The sequence below is a fragment of the Pseudoliparis swirei genome, chromosome 3 (assembly GCF_029220125.1).
Source record: "Pseudoliparis swirei isolate HS2019 ecotype Mariana Trench chromosome 3, NWPU_hadal_v1, whole genome shotgun sequence".
In the NCBI taxonomy this organism is placed as follows: Eukaryota; Metazoa; Chordata; class Actinopteri; order Perciformes; family Liparidae; genus Pseudoliparis; species Pseudoliparis swirei.
The window spans coordinates 2,005,711-2,024,234 of NC_079390.1; the positions used below are offsets into that span (position 1 = coordinate 2,005,711).

General features: G+C 42.3%; 2 protein-coding genes across 4 annotated transcripts; both read left to right on the forward strand.

Annotated features, from left to right (window-relative positions):
- The first annotated feature begins 1,382 nt into the window (after nt 1-1,382).
- Nucleotides 1,383-5,948, forward strand: spag7 (sperm associated antigen 7). Its single transcript, XM_056411375.1, has 7 exons — nt 1,383-1,489; nt 2,548-2,615; nt 3,212-3,300; nt 3,406-3,490; nt 4,055-4,144; nt 5,527-5,683; nt 5,767-5,948. The coding sequence occupies exons 1-7, from the start codon at nt 1,405-1,407 to the stop codon at nt 5,862-5,864; spliced, it is 672 nt and encodes a 223-aa protein (XP_056267350.1). The 5' UTR covers nt 1,383-1,404; the 3' UTR covers nt 5,865-5,948.
- Nucleotides 5,949-8,034: 2,086 nt separating this feature from the next.
- Nucleotides 8,035-16,283, forward strand: chrdl2 (chordin-like 2). Of its 3 annotated transcripts, XM_056411374.1 has the most exons (11): nt 8,035-8,141; nt 8,428-8,540; nt 8,669-8,762; nt 8,820-8,965; nt 10,093-10,186; nt 10,456-10,517; nt 13,388-13,556; nt 13,652-13,840; nt 13,932-14,120; nt 15,354-15,446; nt 15,534-16,283. In XM_056411374.1, exons 1-11 carry the CDS (start codon nt 8,075-8,077, stop codon nt 15,665-15,667), a joined length of 1,350 nt encoding a protein of 449 aa, XP_056267349.1. In that variant the 5' UTR covers nt 8,035-8,074; the 3' UTR covers nt 15,668-16,283. The 3 variants fall into 3 exon arrangements, with proteins under 3 accessions (XP_056267349.1, XP_056267347.1, XP_056267348.1); XM_056411372.1 differs by lacking the exons at nt 15,354-15,446; nt 15,534-16,283 and having other exon boundaries at nt 8,035-8,140; nt 8,400-8,540; nt 13,932-14,466; XM_056411373.1 differs by lacking the exons at nt 15,354-15,446; nt 15,534-16,283 and having other exon boundaries at nt 8,035-8,140; nt 8,406-8,540; nt 13,932-14,466.
- Nucleotides 16,284-18,524: the final 2,241 nt, after the last annotated feature.

Genomic DNA, 18,524 nt, shown 5'->3' on the forward strand with positions numbered 1-18,524 from the left:
TTACTCGATTCTTTAGTGGGCACCCTGTGCCGGGCTTTAGAGATGTGAAGGTTCTGGACCGGTCACCACAAACACAGATTCTACATATTAAAGGGTTCTGTTTAATACACACGTCTCCTGTGGCTCGACCACAAAGGACTCCTTCAAAGAGAACCAGGGGAAGAGAACCAGGGGAAGAGAACAAGGGAAAGAGAACCAGAGAAAGAGAACCAGGGAAAGGGAACCAGGGAAAGAGAACCAGAGAAAGAGAACCAGAGAAAGAACCAGGGAAAGAACCAAGGAAGAAGAACCAGAGAAAGAGAACCAGGGAAGAAGAACCAGGGAAAGAGAACCACGGAAAGAGAACCAGAGAGAGAACCAGGGAAAGAAAACCGGAGAGAGAACCAGAGAAAGAGAACCAGGGAAAGGGAACCAGAGAGAGAACCAGGGAAAGAGAACCAAAGAAAGAGAACAAGGGAAAGAGAACCAAGGAAGAAGAACCAGGGAAAGAGAACAAGGGAAAGAGAACCAGAGAAAGAGAACCAAGGAAGAAGAACCAAGGAAAGAGAACAAGGGAAAGAGAACCAGGGAAAGAGAACCAGAGAGAGAACCAGGGAAAGAGAACCAAGGAGTGTTTCACAGTGAGCTGTCCGTCTGGCTTCTCTCTCTCTCTCTCTCTCTCTCTCTCTCTCCCTCTCTCCCTCATGTGGCCGTAGTTCTTGTGTTTTTGCTGATGCTGTGAAACTACACTTGAATAACACAAAAACACTGCTCCAGTGACCCAGGGGTGGATCGTTAACAACAACAACAACAACACCACATAGGCACACAGACATGTACTTGTGCGGCATGCCCCCCACACACACACACATGGACAGAGAAAACACCTTTAGGGACAAATCACGTCCTCCAAGCTTTTGATTCAAAGAGTGTCCCAACGAAGTACAATTAAAACTTAAAGGCAAATTTCCTTAGAAGATTAAAACATATACAATCTCTCATCTCAAACTCACTTTTGTGATTCCTTGTAAAAAATGTTGATGAATGAAAAATAAATTGACTATTTATTTCCCAATGAATAATAGATCAAGTAGATTCAAGGTCACTCTGGATAACGTTTTGAGCTGAAAGTGTACCCATTTAATCCGTTTTAAATGTATTGTTTGATATTTTCCTCCAAAACAATGTTTATTTTATAAACTGACGTATACATTATTGATATAAAGTAGTACAGCTAAGAAATGGGCCTACTCGAGCAGAAGTAGAAGTTACGAGTTAATTAAATTCTGCCGCTAGGTGGCGATACGTGTTTCAGACGCCGGTTATTCAACCAGGCGAAGAAGAAGTCCGCACATCTGCGCCTGCGCAGCTCGGTGCAGCTGCCGCCAACAACAACTGCACGGTGTGTGCCCCTATCATTCCAAGATGGCGGACCTCCTGGGCTCAATCTTAAGCTCGATGGAAAAGCCTCCGACCGTCGGCGACAAGGAAAGCCGACGAAAGGCTCGAGGTACTTTACGCTTTGCCTAAATATTACCTCGCGCTGCGGTCGTTTGAAGCGGCTGAAAAGGACACGACGAAGAACTTAGATGCGTGTAAAAGATTAGGACGCGCGAGGAGAGCGTTTCCGGCTGTTTGCCATTGGCCAGTTGAGCCTTCAAGTCATCGCTGAGGGTTCGTGGTTAAAGGCCGGAGGTCACAGTCTGGACCCAGAGAGATGCGGGGAAGCTAAACTTTCTGAAGCACTGCACCACAACGAAGCACTTGAGAGGAAACAAATGTATTGTTTCAGCATTTACTGCAGTTAAAATGGCGATATCTATTTATCAGTCAGACTCCAAGAGGCACTTTTACTGTGATATAAACAGAACTAAAGTACTGTTTCATCTGAAACAATCTCCCGGATGTTGACATGGAAAACTAGAACGGGCACTCGGTAGAGCGCAGACCTTCGAATATCACGAGATTGGGCATTGAATTATGAACATGTTGGCATTAGTTGCCAATCGGATAAAAATTGACCGCGCTATGGTAAAAATATGATTTGGACCTTTTCATGTCCTTGACCTTTGACCCGATCGATCCCAAAATCTAATCAAATGGTCCCCTGATAAAAACCAATCATCCCATCAAATTTCATGCGATTCGGTTAAATACTTTTTTAGTTATGCGAGTAACACGCATACAAATAAATAAATACACGTCGATCAAAACATAACCTTCTGCATTTTCAATGCGAAGGTAACAAGATGCCTCAGAGCATCAATGGTGGTCTGCCTTCATGTAAACATGTATTCTAAGCCCCTATTATTTCCATGCATGGCCAGTTTTATCTGATGCGAACGCAACACGTCGGTTGTGATGAATCCTGGCTCTGCTAATCCCCCTAGACATCTTAAAGACACAACCCTAGACATCATGACCCCTTGAGCCTGTTTCGTGACTTCTGTCCGTCGCTGCAGCACTGTGTGATGTGCGTTCACAACGGAAGCTTTTAAATGCCATCGGACGCAAAGGAAACTAAATTTAAAACGTACATTTCTGTCCTTTTTTTGTTTGTTTCTCCAGAGCAAGCAGCGCGACTCAAGAAGATGGAGGAAAACGAGAGAAAAAGGAAAGCGGAGTTCAGGAGAAAAGTGAGCGCTCGGGTGTTAACATCTTAATTCACATTTATAAACACACACGTGGCCTTAAACCACGACAATATAATGCTTCACAATGCAGCAGCTCGCCCATAAATTAAGCCTTTTTTATGTTCAGATTTTGTTGACGTGGGGCGGAAATGTGTGAATTCCATTGTGTTTATTATCGAGGTCGTGGTTAAAGGTTATATTATTTATATCGTTGGTTTTTTTCTGGCATTTAGGGAGTTGGTGAAGACTAAAAACAGCTAAAAAGAGAGTGCATATTATACTTTTTTGGGTGGAACAAAAGGCTTCAATGTTTCTTCTAGTTGTAAAAAACACACTCGCAAAAACAACTTCATAAGGGGACAATATGAAGTGTTGTTTTCTGCTTGTTTTTCTAATTCAGCTTAAATATCAGGATAATTGGAGAACTATTCCATCATATTGTTGTATTACACTGGGAGGTATGACATCCACGCTAAATCATATAAATGAACCTCCTATGACCATGTCAAGGAAATCATCCCAGGCTCTTTAGATTGTAGAAGTGTACCTAATAAAGTGATCACTGGTATTCATCACCCTGTTTCTCTTTCCTTCTTCAGCTGGAGAAAGAAGTGTCTGACTTCATTCAGGACAGTTTACAACAGAAACGAAAGTACAATCCCATGGGGAAGATTGAGAGGAGTATACTGTAAGTAGTTACTTCAGATAAGTACTAAAAACTTCTTTTTATGCAAGAAAAAACAATTTAGTTTGCGTCATGTTTCTAAACGCCGCCCTTCATTCCGTCTCACAGGCACGACGTAGCAGAAGTGGCCGGTCTGACTTCTTTTTCTTTCGGGGAGGAAGAGGAGAGCCGCTACGTCATGCTGTTCAAGAAGGTCAGTTTTTGTTTTGCTTTCAATATCCACCACCGGTCCAAAGTTCTAGAACGCCCCCATTTGGCGGAAGAAAGCCAGAGGTGTGTTCGGCTGTCGGACCTGCACCACGAGTCAAACACCTGGATTGCATTTTGTTAAACAAAATGATCCAATTAATTATTTATTCATCTCAAATTATTAATTTGTTTCAATTTCAGAGTACTTTGAGAAATTTAAAACGGGAGAAATTGAGGTGTCCTAAAACGTCTCACCGGTAATGTAGATCCGATTCAAGAAATCCTTTTTTAAATGGTTATTTCCTAAATATTCAATGAAATGTAATCGTAAATTTAGAAACTGAATCTATATATTCTATATTAAATCCGATATATTAATCTGTATGTTAGATAATCTGTTCAACCCCAAACATATTTGGCGCTGGTTCGGGGTACTTGGCTGAAACCATATTTCCCAGGGTTACAACCTGAGACGAGGTGGAGAACCTCTGGAGTAGATAATAAGATGATAAGATAATAAGATGATAAGATGATAAGATAATAAGATGATAATGTGGCGCCGTGGCAGGAGTTCGCCCCGTCCGACGAGGAGCTGGAGGCCTATCGCAGCGGAGAGGAGTGGGACCCCAAGGTGGCCGAGCAGCGGCGCCGGCTGAAGGTAAGACAACGCTCACCTGTGTTCATGTAACTGGTCACATGACATCTATTGTTCATCTGGTCACATGACATCTATTGTTCATCTGGTCACATGACATCTATTGTTCATCTGGTCACATGACATCTATTGTTCATCTGGTCACATGACATCTATTGTTCATCTGGTCACATGACATCTATTGTTCATCTGGTCACATGACATCTATTGATCATCTGGTCACATGACATCTATTGTTCATCTGGTCACATGACATCTATTGTTCATCAGGTCACATGACATCTATTGTTCATCTGGTCACATGACATCTATTGTTCATCTGGTCACATGACATCTATTGTTCATCTGGTCACATGACATCTATTGTTCATCTGGTCACATGACATCTATTGTTCATCTGGTCACATGACATCTATTGTTCATCTGGTCACATGACATCTATTGTTCATCTGGTCACATGACATCTATTGTTCATCTGGTCACATGACATCTATTGTTCATCTGGTCACATGACATCTATTGTTCATCTGGTCACATGACATCTATTGTTCATCTGGTCACATGACATCTATTGTTCATCTGGTCACATGACATCTATTGTTCATCTGGTCACATGACATCTATTGTTCATCTGGTCACATGACATCTATTGTTCATCTGGTCACATGACATCTATTGTTCATCTGGTCACATGACATCTATTGTTCATCTGGTCACATGACATCTATTGTTCATCTGGTCACATGACATCTATTGTTCATCTATTGTTCATCTGGTCACATGACCTCTATTGTTCATCTATTGTTCATCTGGTCACATGACATCTATTGTTCATCTGGTCACATGACATCTATTGTTCATCTATTGTTCATCTGGTCACATGACATCTATTGTTCATCTGGTCACGTGACATCTATTGTTCATCTGGTCACATGACATCTATTGTTCATCTGGTCACATGACATCTATTGATCACCTGGTCACATGACATCTATTGATCACCTGGTCACATGACATCTATTGTTCATCTGGTCACATGACATCTATTGTTCATCTGGTCACATGACATCTATTGATCACCTGGTCACATGACATCTATTGTTCATCTGGTCACATGACATCTGTTCTCTGGATCTCGTTGCCGTGGTTTCATCTTCAGTCGACTGCTCTACGTTCTCTAACCTCTGAGGAGTGAGGTTGAGATGAGTCATGAATTATCTCTATTGAAGCTCGAGGAGGTCGAGGAGAAGCAGGTGTGTGTTTATATATGTTTTACTTTAATATTGCCAGGTAACTCCCAGGATGCTTTGCTGCAGTGCAGCTCAGGCGGTTGACGACGGGGTTTCTTCACCCCCCCGCTCTGTTTTCTTCTTCTTCTTCTTCAGGAGCAGGCGGCGCTGGAGGAAGCCGAGTCCAGTCGGACGAAGAAGCCGGAGGCGTGTCCCAACTCCAACTACCGGGACAAGTACAGCCACCTGATCGGCACGACGGCCGCCAAGGAAGCGGCGCACACGCTGGAGGCCAACAGCTCGTACGGCTGCGGTGAGTCGACGCGCCGCTCGCCTCGCTCGCCTCACGCCGCCGCCGGCCCTCGGCTCACGTCGGCGTTGTCGTTGCTCCTTCAGTGCCGGCGGCCAACAAGAGGGACACGCGCTCCATCGAGGAGGCCATGAACGAGATGAGGGCCAAGAAACGGCTGAAGCAGGAGGGCAGCAGCGCCTGAGGATCCTGTGTGTGTGTGTGTGTGTGTGTGTGTGTGTGTGTGTGTGTGTGTGTGTGTGTGTGTGTGTGTGTGTGTGTGTGTGTGTGTGTGTGTGTGTGTGTGTGTGTGTGTGTGTGTGTGTGTGTGTGTGTGTGTGTGTGTGTGTGTGTGTGTGTGTGTGTGTGTGTGTGTGTGTGTGTGATCCTATAATGCAATATCTTTTAAGAGTATAACTGTGTGTGTGCACCAACGTCTGTCTGTCGGTTGAAATGAGGAAACCCCGTTCGGTGGAGGACGCTCAGGTGATGGTTTCTAATGCGGGTTCATCATTCACTTGTGACGCCAATTATCAATCATCTCACACACACACATATTTACATATACACACATATACATACACATATACACACACATATATACATATACACACACATATACATAGACACATACACACACACATATATACATAGACACACACATACACACATTTATACATATACACGCACACATAAACACACATACATATATAAACATATACATACACTTACACACACATATACACACACACAGAAACACATATAAACACACACATACACACACACATATATACACACACACACACATATACATATACACACACACACGTATACATACATATACACTTAAACACACACATATACACACACACAGAAACACATATACATATATAAACACACACATATACACACACACACATATATACACACATATACACACATATATACACACACACACACACGATTGGACCAGTTACAGTATGCCCTGTGTTAAGTGGTCATCCGTGTTTCTCGGTGTTTAAACTCACACACACATATACATATATATATACACACACGGTGTCGATCTAAACTCACACACACACGGTGTCGATCTAAACTCACACACACACGCACAGTGTCGATCTAAACACACACATATACACACACATGGTGTCTATCTAAACTCACACATATACACACACACGGTGTCTATCTAAACTCACACATCCTCAACATAACTTTTTAAAGGCCTTTGTTTTGGCTGATAGACGGTTGTGTGCGTTCGGGCCGGTTTGTATTCAGACGATATTGAGCTTTTAAGAACGCCGTCTTTCGGGATGTCGTGTTTTCTCCTCCGCTTCCAGATCTTTCTGCCGTTTCAAGAGGAAAGCTCCTTTTAGAAAAATGCTGTTTTTTTTGTCGGTTTTAGGAATATTTTAAGTCTTTGTTCATTCAAATGATGCGTTTTATTATTCATGAGCTCGTTGATGGCTTCTCGACTAATTGTAGGAAAATCGGGGACATCTTCTTTTTTCTTCTTCTTCCAAGTCAGTTTTTAAGGATCTTAATGTGATTTTAAACATGGTCGCACTGTTGAATTCACCCCATGTGTGTTTAATAAATGGAAGTCAGTATTAAGTCTTTGTCTCTACGTTGTCCTTATTAATTAGTTTGAATGTTTAGCTGTTTTTAGACATTTAATCCAATACATCAGCAACAAATGTCTCCCTGTATCTGTGTCTACGGTGTATGAATAACATGTAAAGGGTCTGAGTATCCTAAAAGCTCTATATAAATTAAAACATATATTATTAAAATGCCAGTTAAAAAATGAGTGGTAGAGGATGGAGAGGGATTTTCATAACAATCTATTTTTTTTTGCAACCCCGGGTTTAACGTCACGTTGCAATGCATTGTGGGTAATTCCCTCGGGGAAAGTCTGCATCGAATGCTGACTTACAGAAATACATAATATCATTTAATAATATCATATAATATAGGCCCGAGAGCCCTCACACACTCGTGAGACGACACCTGCAGAGACTCCACGGGAGCGCGAGGGAGGAGTTCCGCATGGTCCTAGTGCGTGAAGGGTTTTAGTTCTTTTTTTACAACTGTAGTTTTACTGCAGAGGGCTTTAATACTATCTTCTGTTAAAAACAAGGGGGCGTATCCTTTCTGTCCATTCCTGCAAAACACTTCCTGTTACTTATATAATATCTCATCACCTCCTCCACGTCCGTATTTCTGACCCGGCAGTACCTTTTCTCTCCTGAGGGGGGCGCCAGAGATTTACCAAGAAGCATTTTTTGGGGGATTCTTTTCTTTTTCTTTTTTTCCTAACCTCGTCTCACGGTGTCCTGCAGTGCCTGTCCGGCAGCAGCAGACTTATTGCGCGCTGAACACTCAGTCACGCACATGTAACAAACAAAAATGAAGCCCACATGTTTCTTCTTTCTCATCATTTGGGTCACAGGAACGGAGCTAAAACCCCGGAAAGGTAAGAACCGAGGCAAGCAGGACAACGGGGCAAGTTATGTCAAGTCATATTTTAAGATCAACATCCTCTGTTGCTCTAAACAACTTGTTTTCTTATTCTTTTTGGTTGCTAAAGCTTATTTATATAATTCTGTCTGAAGCCATTTCACATTAAGCTGAATGGACTGAAGTGGGATCAATAGGTTTCTCTCTGAATGACTCAAAGTGGATTTGGCATTAACTCATGTGTGTGTTTGACATATGTTGTCCATCTTGTGTTGTTGTTGTTGTCCTGCTGTTGGACTCAGGGCCCGGGGTGGTATGCACCTTTAAAGACAAGACCTTCAGTCCAGGAGACAGCTGGCATCCCTACCTGGAGCCCTTTGGCCTCATGTTCTGCATGCGCTGCCTCTGCTCTGAGGTACCGTCGTCAAGATCCCTCTGAACAAACATCTCCACTGGACCCGTGCACCAAAAAACTCACTGAGTGCTCTGTGTGCTGCATTTAAAGGTGCTCGTTAAACCCTTATATTGCTCTCTCTCTCTCAGATAGGTCATGTGAAATGTAACATCATCAAATGTCCGGCTCTGCCGTGTGAACGCCCGGTGGCCGAGCCTCAGCAGTGTTGCCCACGATGCTCAGGTATGACCCGTTTTTTAAATGAGAGGGAGACGCTGTGTGACTTTATCCCCCTCTCAGGTGAGCCCCGGGTCCCTGCAGGCCTGAGGGCGTCCGCCAAATCCTGCAGGCACAACGGGAGCGTCTACCGGCCGGGGGAGAGCTTCACGAAGCTCGACCTGTTCCCGTCCAGGCGGAGCGACCAGTGCGTCCTGTGCACGTGCTCCGTGAGTGACGGCATCCATCTGCGTTTGAAGAGAGGCGACGTTTGAAATGCAGCCCGTGAAGTCTCCAACGATGTCGTTTGTGCTCCTGGGGGAAGTTACCGTGATGAGATGAGTCGTGTTTCTCAGATGTTTCTGACTCTTGAAAGAAATGTGACAAAAGCTCAATCCAGTGAGTTTTAAATATGATACTGGATAAAGGCTTTACATGAGACACACAACGGAACTCCACCCGATGTCTTCCTCACCATTAGAACATGTGTTCATGCACACAGAACCATGGAGGTGCCATCTGGAACCGAAAATGGATCTTCAGAGGGATGCCGTAGAAGAACCATTTCTGGTTCCTCAAAGAACCTTTCAAACCAGGGTTCTTTAAAGAACCATTTCCTTCAAGAGTTCTTACAAGAACCTGTAAAGGTGTCTCAAAGAACCTTAAAAAATGGTTCCTTAAGGCATCATTTCTGGTTCCTCAAAGAACCTTTCAAACCAGGGTTCTTTAAACAACCATTTCCTTCAAGAGTTCTTCAAAGAACCTATAAAGGTGTCTCAAAGAACCTTAACAAATGCCTCCTTAAGGCATACTTTCTGGTTCCTCAAAGAACCCTTCAAACCAGGGTTCTTTAAAGAACCATTTACTTCAAGAGTTCTTCAAAGAACCTATAACGGTGTCTCAAAGAACCTTAAAAAATGGTTCCTTAAGGCATCATTTCTGGTTCCACAAAGAACCTTTCAAACCAGGGTTCTCTAAAGAACCATTTCCTTAAATAGTTTTTCAAAGAAGTTATTAAGGTGTCTCAAAGAACTTTAACAAATTGTCCTGATTACATTTGATTTTTTCTTCCTCTTTTTTGTAATATACTGAAGGTATTTGTAGTTACTTGTGTCCTGGAGCCATGAAGACATCTTTGTCTCCGATCAGCGGGAGAGGACCGGTCTACATGCGGAAAAGGGATATTTAAAACAAACGAGACGTCTCTTCACATTTGTGTTGATGCGTTTCAAGGATAATGGATCTCAGGAGACACTGTGTCGTGTCGTTTGTTTCTCTTAATCTGAAAAACATGAGGTCTTCGCTCCCTGGAGCTCGTACCTGGAGATGAATTCTATCCCACTCCTCCTTTTCTCAGAATGGAAACATCTTCTGCGGCCTGAAAACATGCCAACCGATCACCTGCCCCTCCCCCGTCGCGGTCCAGGAAACCTGCTGTTTGGTGTGTAAAGGTGATCGAACTCCTCCGAAGCCGAGAAAGAAAAGGCTTCTTTCTGTTTGTATATTTATATCTGCAGTAATAATTTGAGTACTCTGCCTGATTATATGGCTTAATAATAATAATAATAATTGTATCGATGGGAAATGACACGAAGTAAACAGAATGAATCACAATGATGTCGTCATGATGCAATCCCACTTAACTTAAAGTCTTTGTATGATTATTCTTAAGCTTCCATATTAAAACATCGTCGTCATTTCTTTCTTCTCTGGTCTCTAGATCACGGCACCAGCGGCTCCTCGTCAACGGAGGATGGGAACCAGCAACTCAACAGAGGCGCGGTGCGTTCAAATAAATAATAATAAACTTATCTTATATGGTTTTACTCCCCTTGAACATGTAAACATGTGCTATGAGTTGAGCAGCTGCACTTAAATTACAGGCCTTGGGGTTTTCAAGTCTCACAGGGAAGATTCAGCTCTGATGACGTGTCCTTGAACGCAACACGGAGGTTACAGGGGAGCTGACCTTTTGAACTCGCTGTGCGATTATTTTAAAAAATCACATTATTCAAAATTCAATTCAATTCAATTCAGTTTATTTGTATAGCCCAATTTCACAAATTACAAATTTGTCTCGGAGTGCTTTACAATCTGTACACATAGACATCCCTGCCCCAAAACCTCACATCGGACCAGGAAAAACTCCCAAATAACCCTTCAGGGGGAAAAAGGAAGAAACCTGCAGGAGAGCAACAGAGGAGGATCCCTCTCCTAGGATGGACAGATGCAATAGATGTAATGTGTACAGAAGGACAGATTTAGAGTTAAAATACATTCAATGAATATGACAGAGTGTATGAATAGTTCATAGTAGGCATATTCCACGATGGAGACCTCCACGATCCATCAGGCAGATGGCGGTGGGGAGGAGGAGTGGTAGTCTCAACAGGACAGTGGCGTAGTCATGAGCAGGAATTCCACGACCAGACGATCCATCAGGCAGATAGATTTATGCTGCCCTCATAGGTCCGATGACCCCATGAGACGAAGTCAAAGGACTTCCGGGGAGAAAGCAGAGTTAGTAACGTGTGATTGAGAGATGAAAATTCATCCTTAAGGAGAGAAAAAGAGGAGATAGGTACTCAGGCATCCCTAAAACCCCCCGGGCAGCTATAAGCAGCATAGCATATCAAGGGCTGGAGGGCAAACCTGATTCAGCCCTAACTATAAGCTCTGTCAAAGAGGAAGGTCTTAAGTCTACTCTTAACGAGGTGACTGTTGTCTGCCTCCTGAAATTGATTGGGGGTTCCATAAAAGAGAGAGGATAACCAAAGGCAAAGGCCCATTCCGTTTTAAGACTCTAGGAACTACAAGTAGTCCCGCATTTTAGTGAGCGGCTCTCTAGTGGGGCAATATGGTCGACAAGCTCCTTAAGATATGATGGAGCATCACCAATCAAGGCTTTGTAGGTTAAGAGAAGAATTTTAAAAGTGATTCTTGATTTTACTGGGAGCCAGTGCAGAGCAGCTAGTGCAGGAGTGATGTGATCTCTTTTCTTAGTTTTAGTGAGAACACGAGCTGCAGCATTCTGGATCAACTGGAGGGACCTAAGAGACTTATTAGAGCAGCCTGATAATAAGGAGTTGCAGTAATCCAGTCTCGAAGTAACGAACGCGTGAACCAATTTTTCTGCATCTTTTTGAGACAAGATGTGCCTGATTTTTGAAATATTACGTAGATGAAAGAATGCAGTCCTTGAGATTTGCTTTACGTGGGAGTTAAAGGACAAGTCTTAAACATCTTTCAGTGAACATTCAAGACAAAGCTGTCGAATCCCTAACGACCCTTGGACCGCTCGGGCTGAAGAACAACAATATTTAATTTGAATTGCTGGAAAAAAATCTGAAATGGCAGCGACTCAGTGATCTGGAGCCGCTCCACTTCTAAATGTCGTGTTTACAGGGTTCGTACGGTCATGGAAAACCTGGAAAAGTCATGGCATTTTAAAATGGTCATTTCCAGGCCTGGAAAAGTCATGGAAAAAACTAAAATCATAAAAGTTTTGGAAAAGTCATGGAAATTTGTTATAATCACATATTCAGTCACGCCGAGTTTGAAATAATTAATATGTTTTTTTAAAGAAAGACGCTCAAAATATAAGCCTGCGTACGCTCTCAATACGCTACATGTTCTACATTTTTCATGCTTATACCGAGATTTCAGTTTGGTCATGGAAATTTGGTTTAAAGTTATGGAAAAGTCCTGGAAATCCACTGGTCAACATGTGTAAGAACCCTGTGTTTAACTGTGTTTTTATTACCTTCACATTGAAAATGCGGAAGGTTATGTTTTGATCGCCGTGTATTTATTTATTTATTTATTTGTATGCGTGTTATTCGCAAAACTCAAAAAGTATTGAACCGAATCGCATGCAATTTGGTGGGATGATTGTTTATTATCCGGGGACCAGTTGATTAGATTTTGGGATCGATCGGGTCAAAGGTCAAGGTCAAAGGTCATGAACAGGTCAAAATCTTTCGCAGAACTCAAAAAGTATTGAACCGAATCGCATGAAATTTGGTGGGATGATTGTTTATTATCCGGGGACCAGTTGATTAGATTTTGGGATCGATCGGGTCAAAGGTCATGAACAGGTCAAATCTTCTTGAATCACATGGAATTTGGTGGGATGATTGGTTATTATCCGGGGACCATTTGATTAGATTTTGGGATCAATCGGGTCAAAGGTCACGGTCAAGGTCATGGAAAGGTCAAAATCTTTTTGTTTACCATAGCACGATACATTTTTGTCCAATTGGCATGCAACTAATGCCAACATGTTCATAATTCAATGCCCAATCTTGTGTTATGCGAAGGTATGCGCTCTACCGAGGGCCCGTTCTAGTTTATTTATTTATTTGTATGCGTGTTACTCGCATAACTAAAAAAGAATTAAACCGAATCGCATGAAATTTGGTGGGATGATTGGTTATTATCCGGGGACCATTTGATTAGATTTTGGGATCAATCGGGTCAAAGGTCAAGGTCATGAAAAGGTCAACATCTTCTTTTTACCATAGCACGGTCAATTTCTATCCAATTGGCATGCAACAAATGCCAAAATGTTCATAATTCAATGCCCAATCTTGTGATATGCGAAGGTATGCGCTCTACCGAGTGCCCGTTCTAGTTCTATCTGTTTACATCAGAGACATTCGGTGGACCGGTGCTCCGGAGAGCAGAGCAGACCCCGGTTCGACCGGGCCTCTCCTCTCAGGGCGAGGGCTTCACCTCGAGGCCCGAGCCTCAGCAAACTGAACCTCAAAGGGGCGTCGGAGACCACCGTGAAGATCGTCCTGCAGAGGAAACAACGAAAAGGTGAGACGCGGGAACGATCGCGCACAGGGGTGTTTAATTCTAAAGACGTTGTGTGTGTCCGTCTCCCCCCCCCCCCCCCCCCCCGTTTCTTTCAGCTTGTTTATACAACGGCAGGACGTACTCGCACGGAGACGCCTGGCACCCGGTTTTGGGGAAGGTCCTGGAATGCATCCTGTGCACTTGTACCGACGGCCTCCAGGACTGCAAACGCACCGCGTGTCCCAGGCAGTACCCGTGCCAACACCCCGTGAAAACGGCGGGAAAGTGCTGCAAGTCGTGTCCAGGTAGTCGAACGCATAATGAAGGGTTCGCGCCGCCGTCGTGTCGATCGGCCGTCAACGCCGGCCACGTGACGTCGGCTTTGTTTCCTTTCAGGAAGTAGAGCTGGAAGTAACCAGACCCGGTGTGGCGGCGGGTCCAAGAACAGCCTCTCGGTGTATAAAGTGGACTCGCCTGTGAAAGCGGATCCACCCAACGCGGTTCGGATCGTCGCCGTTGAAAGACAACACACCGCTGAGGTGGAAGTGCACGTGTGGAAGGCTGTGGAAGGGACCGCGACTCCTGGTGGGAAGCACGACGAATAATATCCACGATGAAGGAAAAGTTTGACGGACGAGAAGATTCACACCTCGCTGAAATCTGTTGGATAAACGGCTCGAGACTAGCATACAACATGCCTAAAAAACCTTTTGTACGGATTAAAAATGACTAAATATAACAAGTTATGTGGCTAGAAGCTAAACGACTAGCAGCTAAACGACTAGCAGCTAAACGACTAGCAGCTAAACGACTAGCAGCTAAACGACTTGCAGCTAAACGACTAGCAGCTAAACGACTAGCAGCTAAACGACTAGCAGCTAAACGACTAGCAGCTAAACGACTAGCAGCTAAACGACTAGCAGCTAAACGGCTAGCAGCTAAGCTAAGCGGCTAGCAGCTAAACGACTAGCAGCTAACGCCCAGCAGCTAAACGACTAGCAGCTAAACGACTAGCAGCTAAACGTCTAGCAGATAAACGACTAGCAGCTAAACGACCAGCAGCTAAACGACTAGCAGCCTAAACGCCCAGCAGCTAAACGACTAGCAGCTAAACATCTAGCAGCTAAACGACTAGCAGCTAAACGACTAGCAGCTAAACGACTACCAGCTAAACGACTAGCAGCTAAGCGTCTAGCAGCTAAACGTCTAGCAGCTAAACGACTAGCAGCTAAACGTCTAGCAGCTAAACGTCTAGCAGCTAAACGACTAGCAGCTAAACGACTAGCAGCTAAACGACTAGCAGCTAAACATCTAGCAGCTAAACGACTAGCAGCTAAACGACTAGCAGCTAAACGACTAGCAGCTAAACGTCTAGCAGCTAAACGACTAGCAGCTAAACATCTAGCAGCTAAACGACTAGCAGCTAAACGACTAGCAGCTAAACATCTAGCAGCTAAACGACTAGCAGCTAAACGACTAGCAGCTAAACGACTAGCAGCTAAACGACTAGCAGCTAAACGACTAGCAGCTAAACGACTAGCAGCTAAACGACTAGCAGCTAAACGACTAGCAGCTTCCGGCTGTACTTTCATATTCCTGCTATAGACACATGAGTGGCATCCATCTCCTCAACTGAAGCTGTCGTTATGCTTCTCTGGGCATCTTTGCACATACTAGTAAATCATATTTGAACGACAGCTGCATCCGTTTTGCAAGAGATGGATATTTGTATTTTCCAACTATTCCTTGAAGACAAATAATCAGTCGGCTATTGCTTCACAGATATACGACTCTCACCCGAGTTCTCTATTCACGCAGGTGTTTTACAATTAATGGAAATTGGTGACGTTTTCAGAAAAGCTTTTGTGGATCATCCAGAAAATTACACGTTACTTGCAACACTTGCTGAAGGTATTATGATTCGAAATTCTGGAAAACCCTCTTTTTTGGGGTTTAGATTATTTCTAGTTTAATTCAAGCTTTTTGTTGTTGTTCCAGAGCCGTGGAAAAGGTTTAAAGAGCAGAGAGGAAATCTAAATTCAGCTCCTCAGGCCACAATCTGTGAAGACGGCATACGGGAGATTATGACTTTCATAAATCCCGAGCAGATACAAGATGTGTGTTCACCGTGATGGTTTTTCCTTTTTATAGCCTCATATCCCCGATAACATACAGTAAATACTTTATTCATACATGTCCTGCATTATTATTTCTCATTTAGAATATTGTTTATGGATCGATGCATTGTGGTCCATGTTTTTAATCATCACGTATTTTTACTGACATGGTCATAAAGGAGGGTTGACACTGTTGATGTTGAATGATATGCTGATGACACTTTGCTTTATATATATAAACATAATCCGTTTTTTTAAAGAATACGTTCGACGAAGGGCCGCAGTTCGTTTTTTAAAGGATGTTATATGATCATCAACATATTTATTGTACATTTAAACAAAGGCTTTTTCCACCTTTATTTAAAAGGTATTGATCTCGTATAATTTCTGTGTTTATCGACATTTGACTATCTGAATGTTTTTTTTCCATGAAGTAGAAAGAAGCATTGCTTTGGGTTTCATGCACAGCTGATGTTAAACTATACACACGCTGTCTTTTTTTAATTCTTATGCCATTCTACAGCTACACAAACCAGACGTGTGTACTTTAAGGTGGTCGATGTAGCTGACTGTACTCTGTATCACATAAAGTTTTGTCAGTGTTTTATAAAGGTCAGATTTTTTCTTTTCAGCCGTAACTATTTCGTGTTTTAAATGGTGCCCACGTGTCATGAAATCATGCACAGTTAACACACTGGGAAATATGTACGTGAGACGTGACTCAAGGCGAGGCTCGTGGGGCTCAGAAGTTGTCTTTGAAGGCCGTTGCGTGAAACAGTTTTGCCGATTTTAAAATGACAGTCTGTATGCCGGCCTGAAGGCTTCCAGTAAGTAGAGCTCGGGAAGGCTGGATGAAATGTTATCAGAGGCATGGAAATCAAAAGCAGAAGTTAAACCCCCCCCCCCCCCTTCCTCCTCCTCCTCCAACCCTCAAACCCTCCAAACCAAACTCTCGCACACATATTTATCCAATATGAGTGTTTTCATCTAAATCAACGAGAGTAAGGTTCCTATTACCGGTCCCCTCCGCACTCTTAAACCATTATTGCAATCACAAAGTGAGATTTTCCAGCCCTGTAGCGCTTCATCCTAAAATGTTTATTTTAAAATCTCTTCTATTATTAATTAAGAGTGATTCAGGGTTGAGATATGGGAGCTGGAAACAGGTGTGCACCGGCAGGAGAAGAAAGCTTCCTCCTGTTCTGTGACATCAAGCATTTATTTATTTCTTAGCCTTTTGAGCTGGAAAGCAGTAAAACAAACTGCTTCTAAATCCAGTTATCTTAACAGCAAAGAGACAAAGTTAGGGACGAACTGGTGGATCAACGTGGAACATTTAACGAACGAGGAGATGGTGGAGACCAAAAACAGAGATAAAAAGAGAGTAAACCCAGTCAGAAACACCTGAATACTAATGTTACTGCTGGATGTGCAAACAAGCAACTGTTGGCTAAGGTGTGTGTGGATATATATGTATATATATATTTTTATATATATATATATATTTAAAAAAAATGTATAAATACAAAAAAAGAAAATATATATATAAATAATAATGTGATTATATATATATCATATAATATATACATATATATTATATATAATATATGTATATATACATACATATTATATCTATAATATATTTATCATATATATATATATTATTATATATTTATAACACATATATATATTATTATATATTTATAATAAGTATATATATATATAATATATATACATATATAATATATATATGCATTTATTATATATTTGTTCTACTTTTCTAAATTTTCCAAGCAACATTTTTCCGTTGACATTTTTCTGTGCGGGTCATTAAACCCTTTGAAAATAGTTTCGATGAATATGAAGATATCCTTTTCCGATATCTTTGCCTCTGTCGAATCCCATCAGTTATTATTTTGAGGATGAATTCTGGCTCCGCCCCCTTCTATCAGCTGGGTTCAGTCAGTGGGTTTAAATCACGCTCCGTGTGTCATGTGATCTCCGCCTCGCTGCCCATGGAGCCTAGAGTCAGAGAGAAGGGGAAGAACAATGTGAGCATCGGGGTCACGACTCGGCCTCGGGGTCACGACCCGGCCTCAACACAGAGACTCACACATTACAATTAAGGAGAACTCTGTTAAAATAGACATAATAAAAAAAACATTCATGTTAGAAGCCCAGAACATAAAAAGCATGCAGAGTAAATAATAATAAACTACAATTTAAAAGTTTGGGGTCAATTAGAAATGTCCCCATTTTTTAAAGCACAGTTCAATCATAAATACTCTCTCTACATAGTTAATGTGTAAATGTCTATTCTCTGGTGTTCAATGAAGTCTCTACAGAGGTGTGTAGAGGCCCATCTCCAGTGTTATAGTGGTACATTGTGTTATCGCCTTAGAAGACTAACGGAGGGGTAGAAAACCCTTGAAAACCCTTTTTATGTGAGCGCAGCTGAAAACAGTTATGCTGGTGAGAGAAGCTATAAAACTGGCCTTCCTTTGAGCCACAAGAAGAACTACATTAATATTTACAATAAAAATCATTATTTATAACCTCGTCAACGTCTTGACTAGATTTTATATTCATTTTGTAATTAATTTGATAAATAAAAGTGAGAGTTTTCATGGAAAACACGATATTGTCTGGTGACCCCAAACTTTTGAAAGGTCGTGTATATAAATCAGTCAGACGGCTAAACACACACACAGGTAGACCAAAGGGATCCCAAATGGTGTTATTAGACGTGTTTGCTTTCACGTCTGATTAACGTGCTCAGCAGAAGAGTTTATACTTCACCAAATACCTCTAAAATATATCACAGGTGGGTTTTTTTACACCCTTTTTTTACCCTCATTAATGAATCCGGGCC

What these genes read in the sequence shown, in the direction of transcription:
- spag7 (XM_056411375.1), top strand. Translation starts at nt 1,405, where the DNA reads ATGGCGGACCTCCTGGGCTCAATCTTAAGCTCGATGGAAAAGCCTCCG. An exon ending in ACGTCATGCTGTTCAAGAAG is followed by an intron (nt 3,491 to 4,054) that starts GTCAGTTTTTGT and finishes GCGCCGTGGCAG; the next exon opens with GAGTTCGCCCCGTCCGACGA. An exon ending in CAACAGCTCGTACGGCTGCG is followed by an intron (nt 5,684 to 5,766) that starts GTGAGTCGACGC and finishes TTGCTCCTTCAG; the next exon opens with TGCCGGCGGCCAACAAGAGG.
- chrdl2 (XM_056411374.1), top strand. Translation starts at nt 8,075, where the DNA reads ATGAAGCCCACATGTTTCTTCTTTCTCATCATTTGGGTCACAGGAACG. An exon ending in GCGTCCTGTGCACGTGCTCC is followed by an intron (nt 8,966 to 10,092) that starts GTGAGTGACGGC and finishes TCCTTTTCTCAG; the next exon opens with AATGGAAACATCTTCTGCGG. An exon ending in CTGCTGTTTGGTGTGTAAAG is followed by an intron (nt 10,187 to 10,455) that starts GTGATCGAACTC and finishes TCTGGTCTCTAG; the next exon opens with ATCACGGCACCAGCGGCTCC.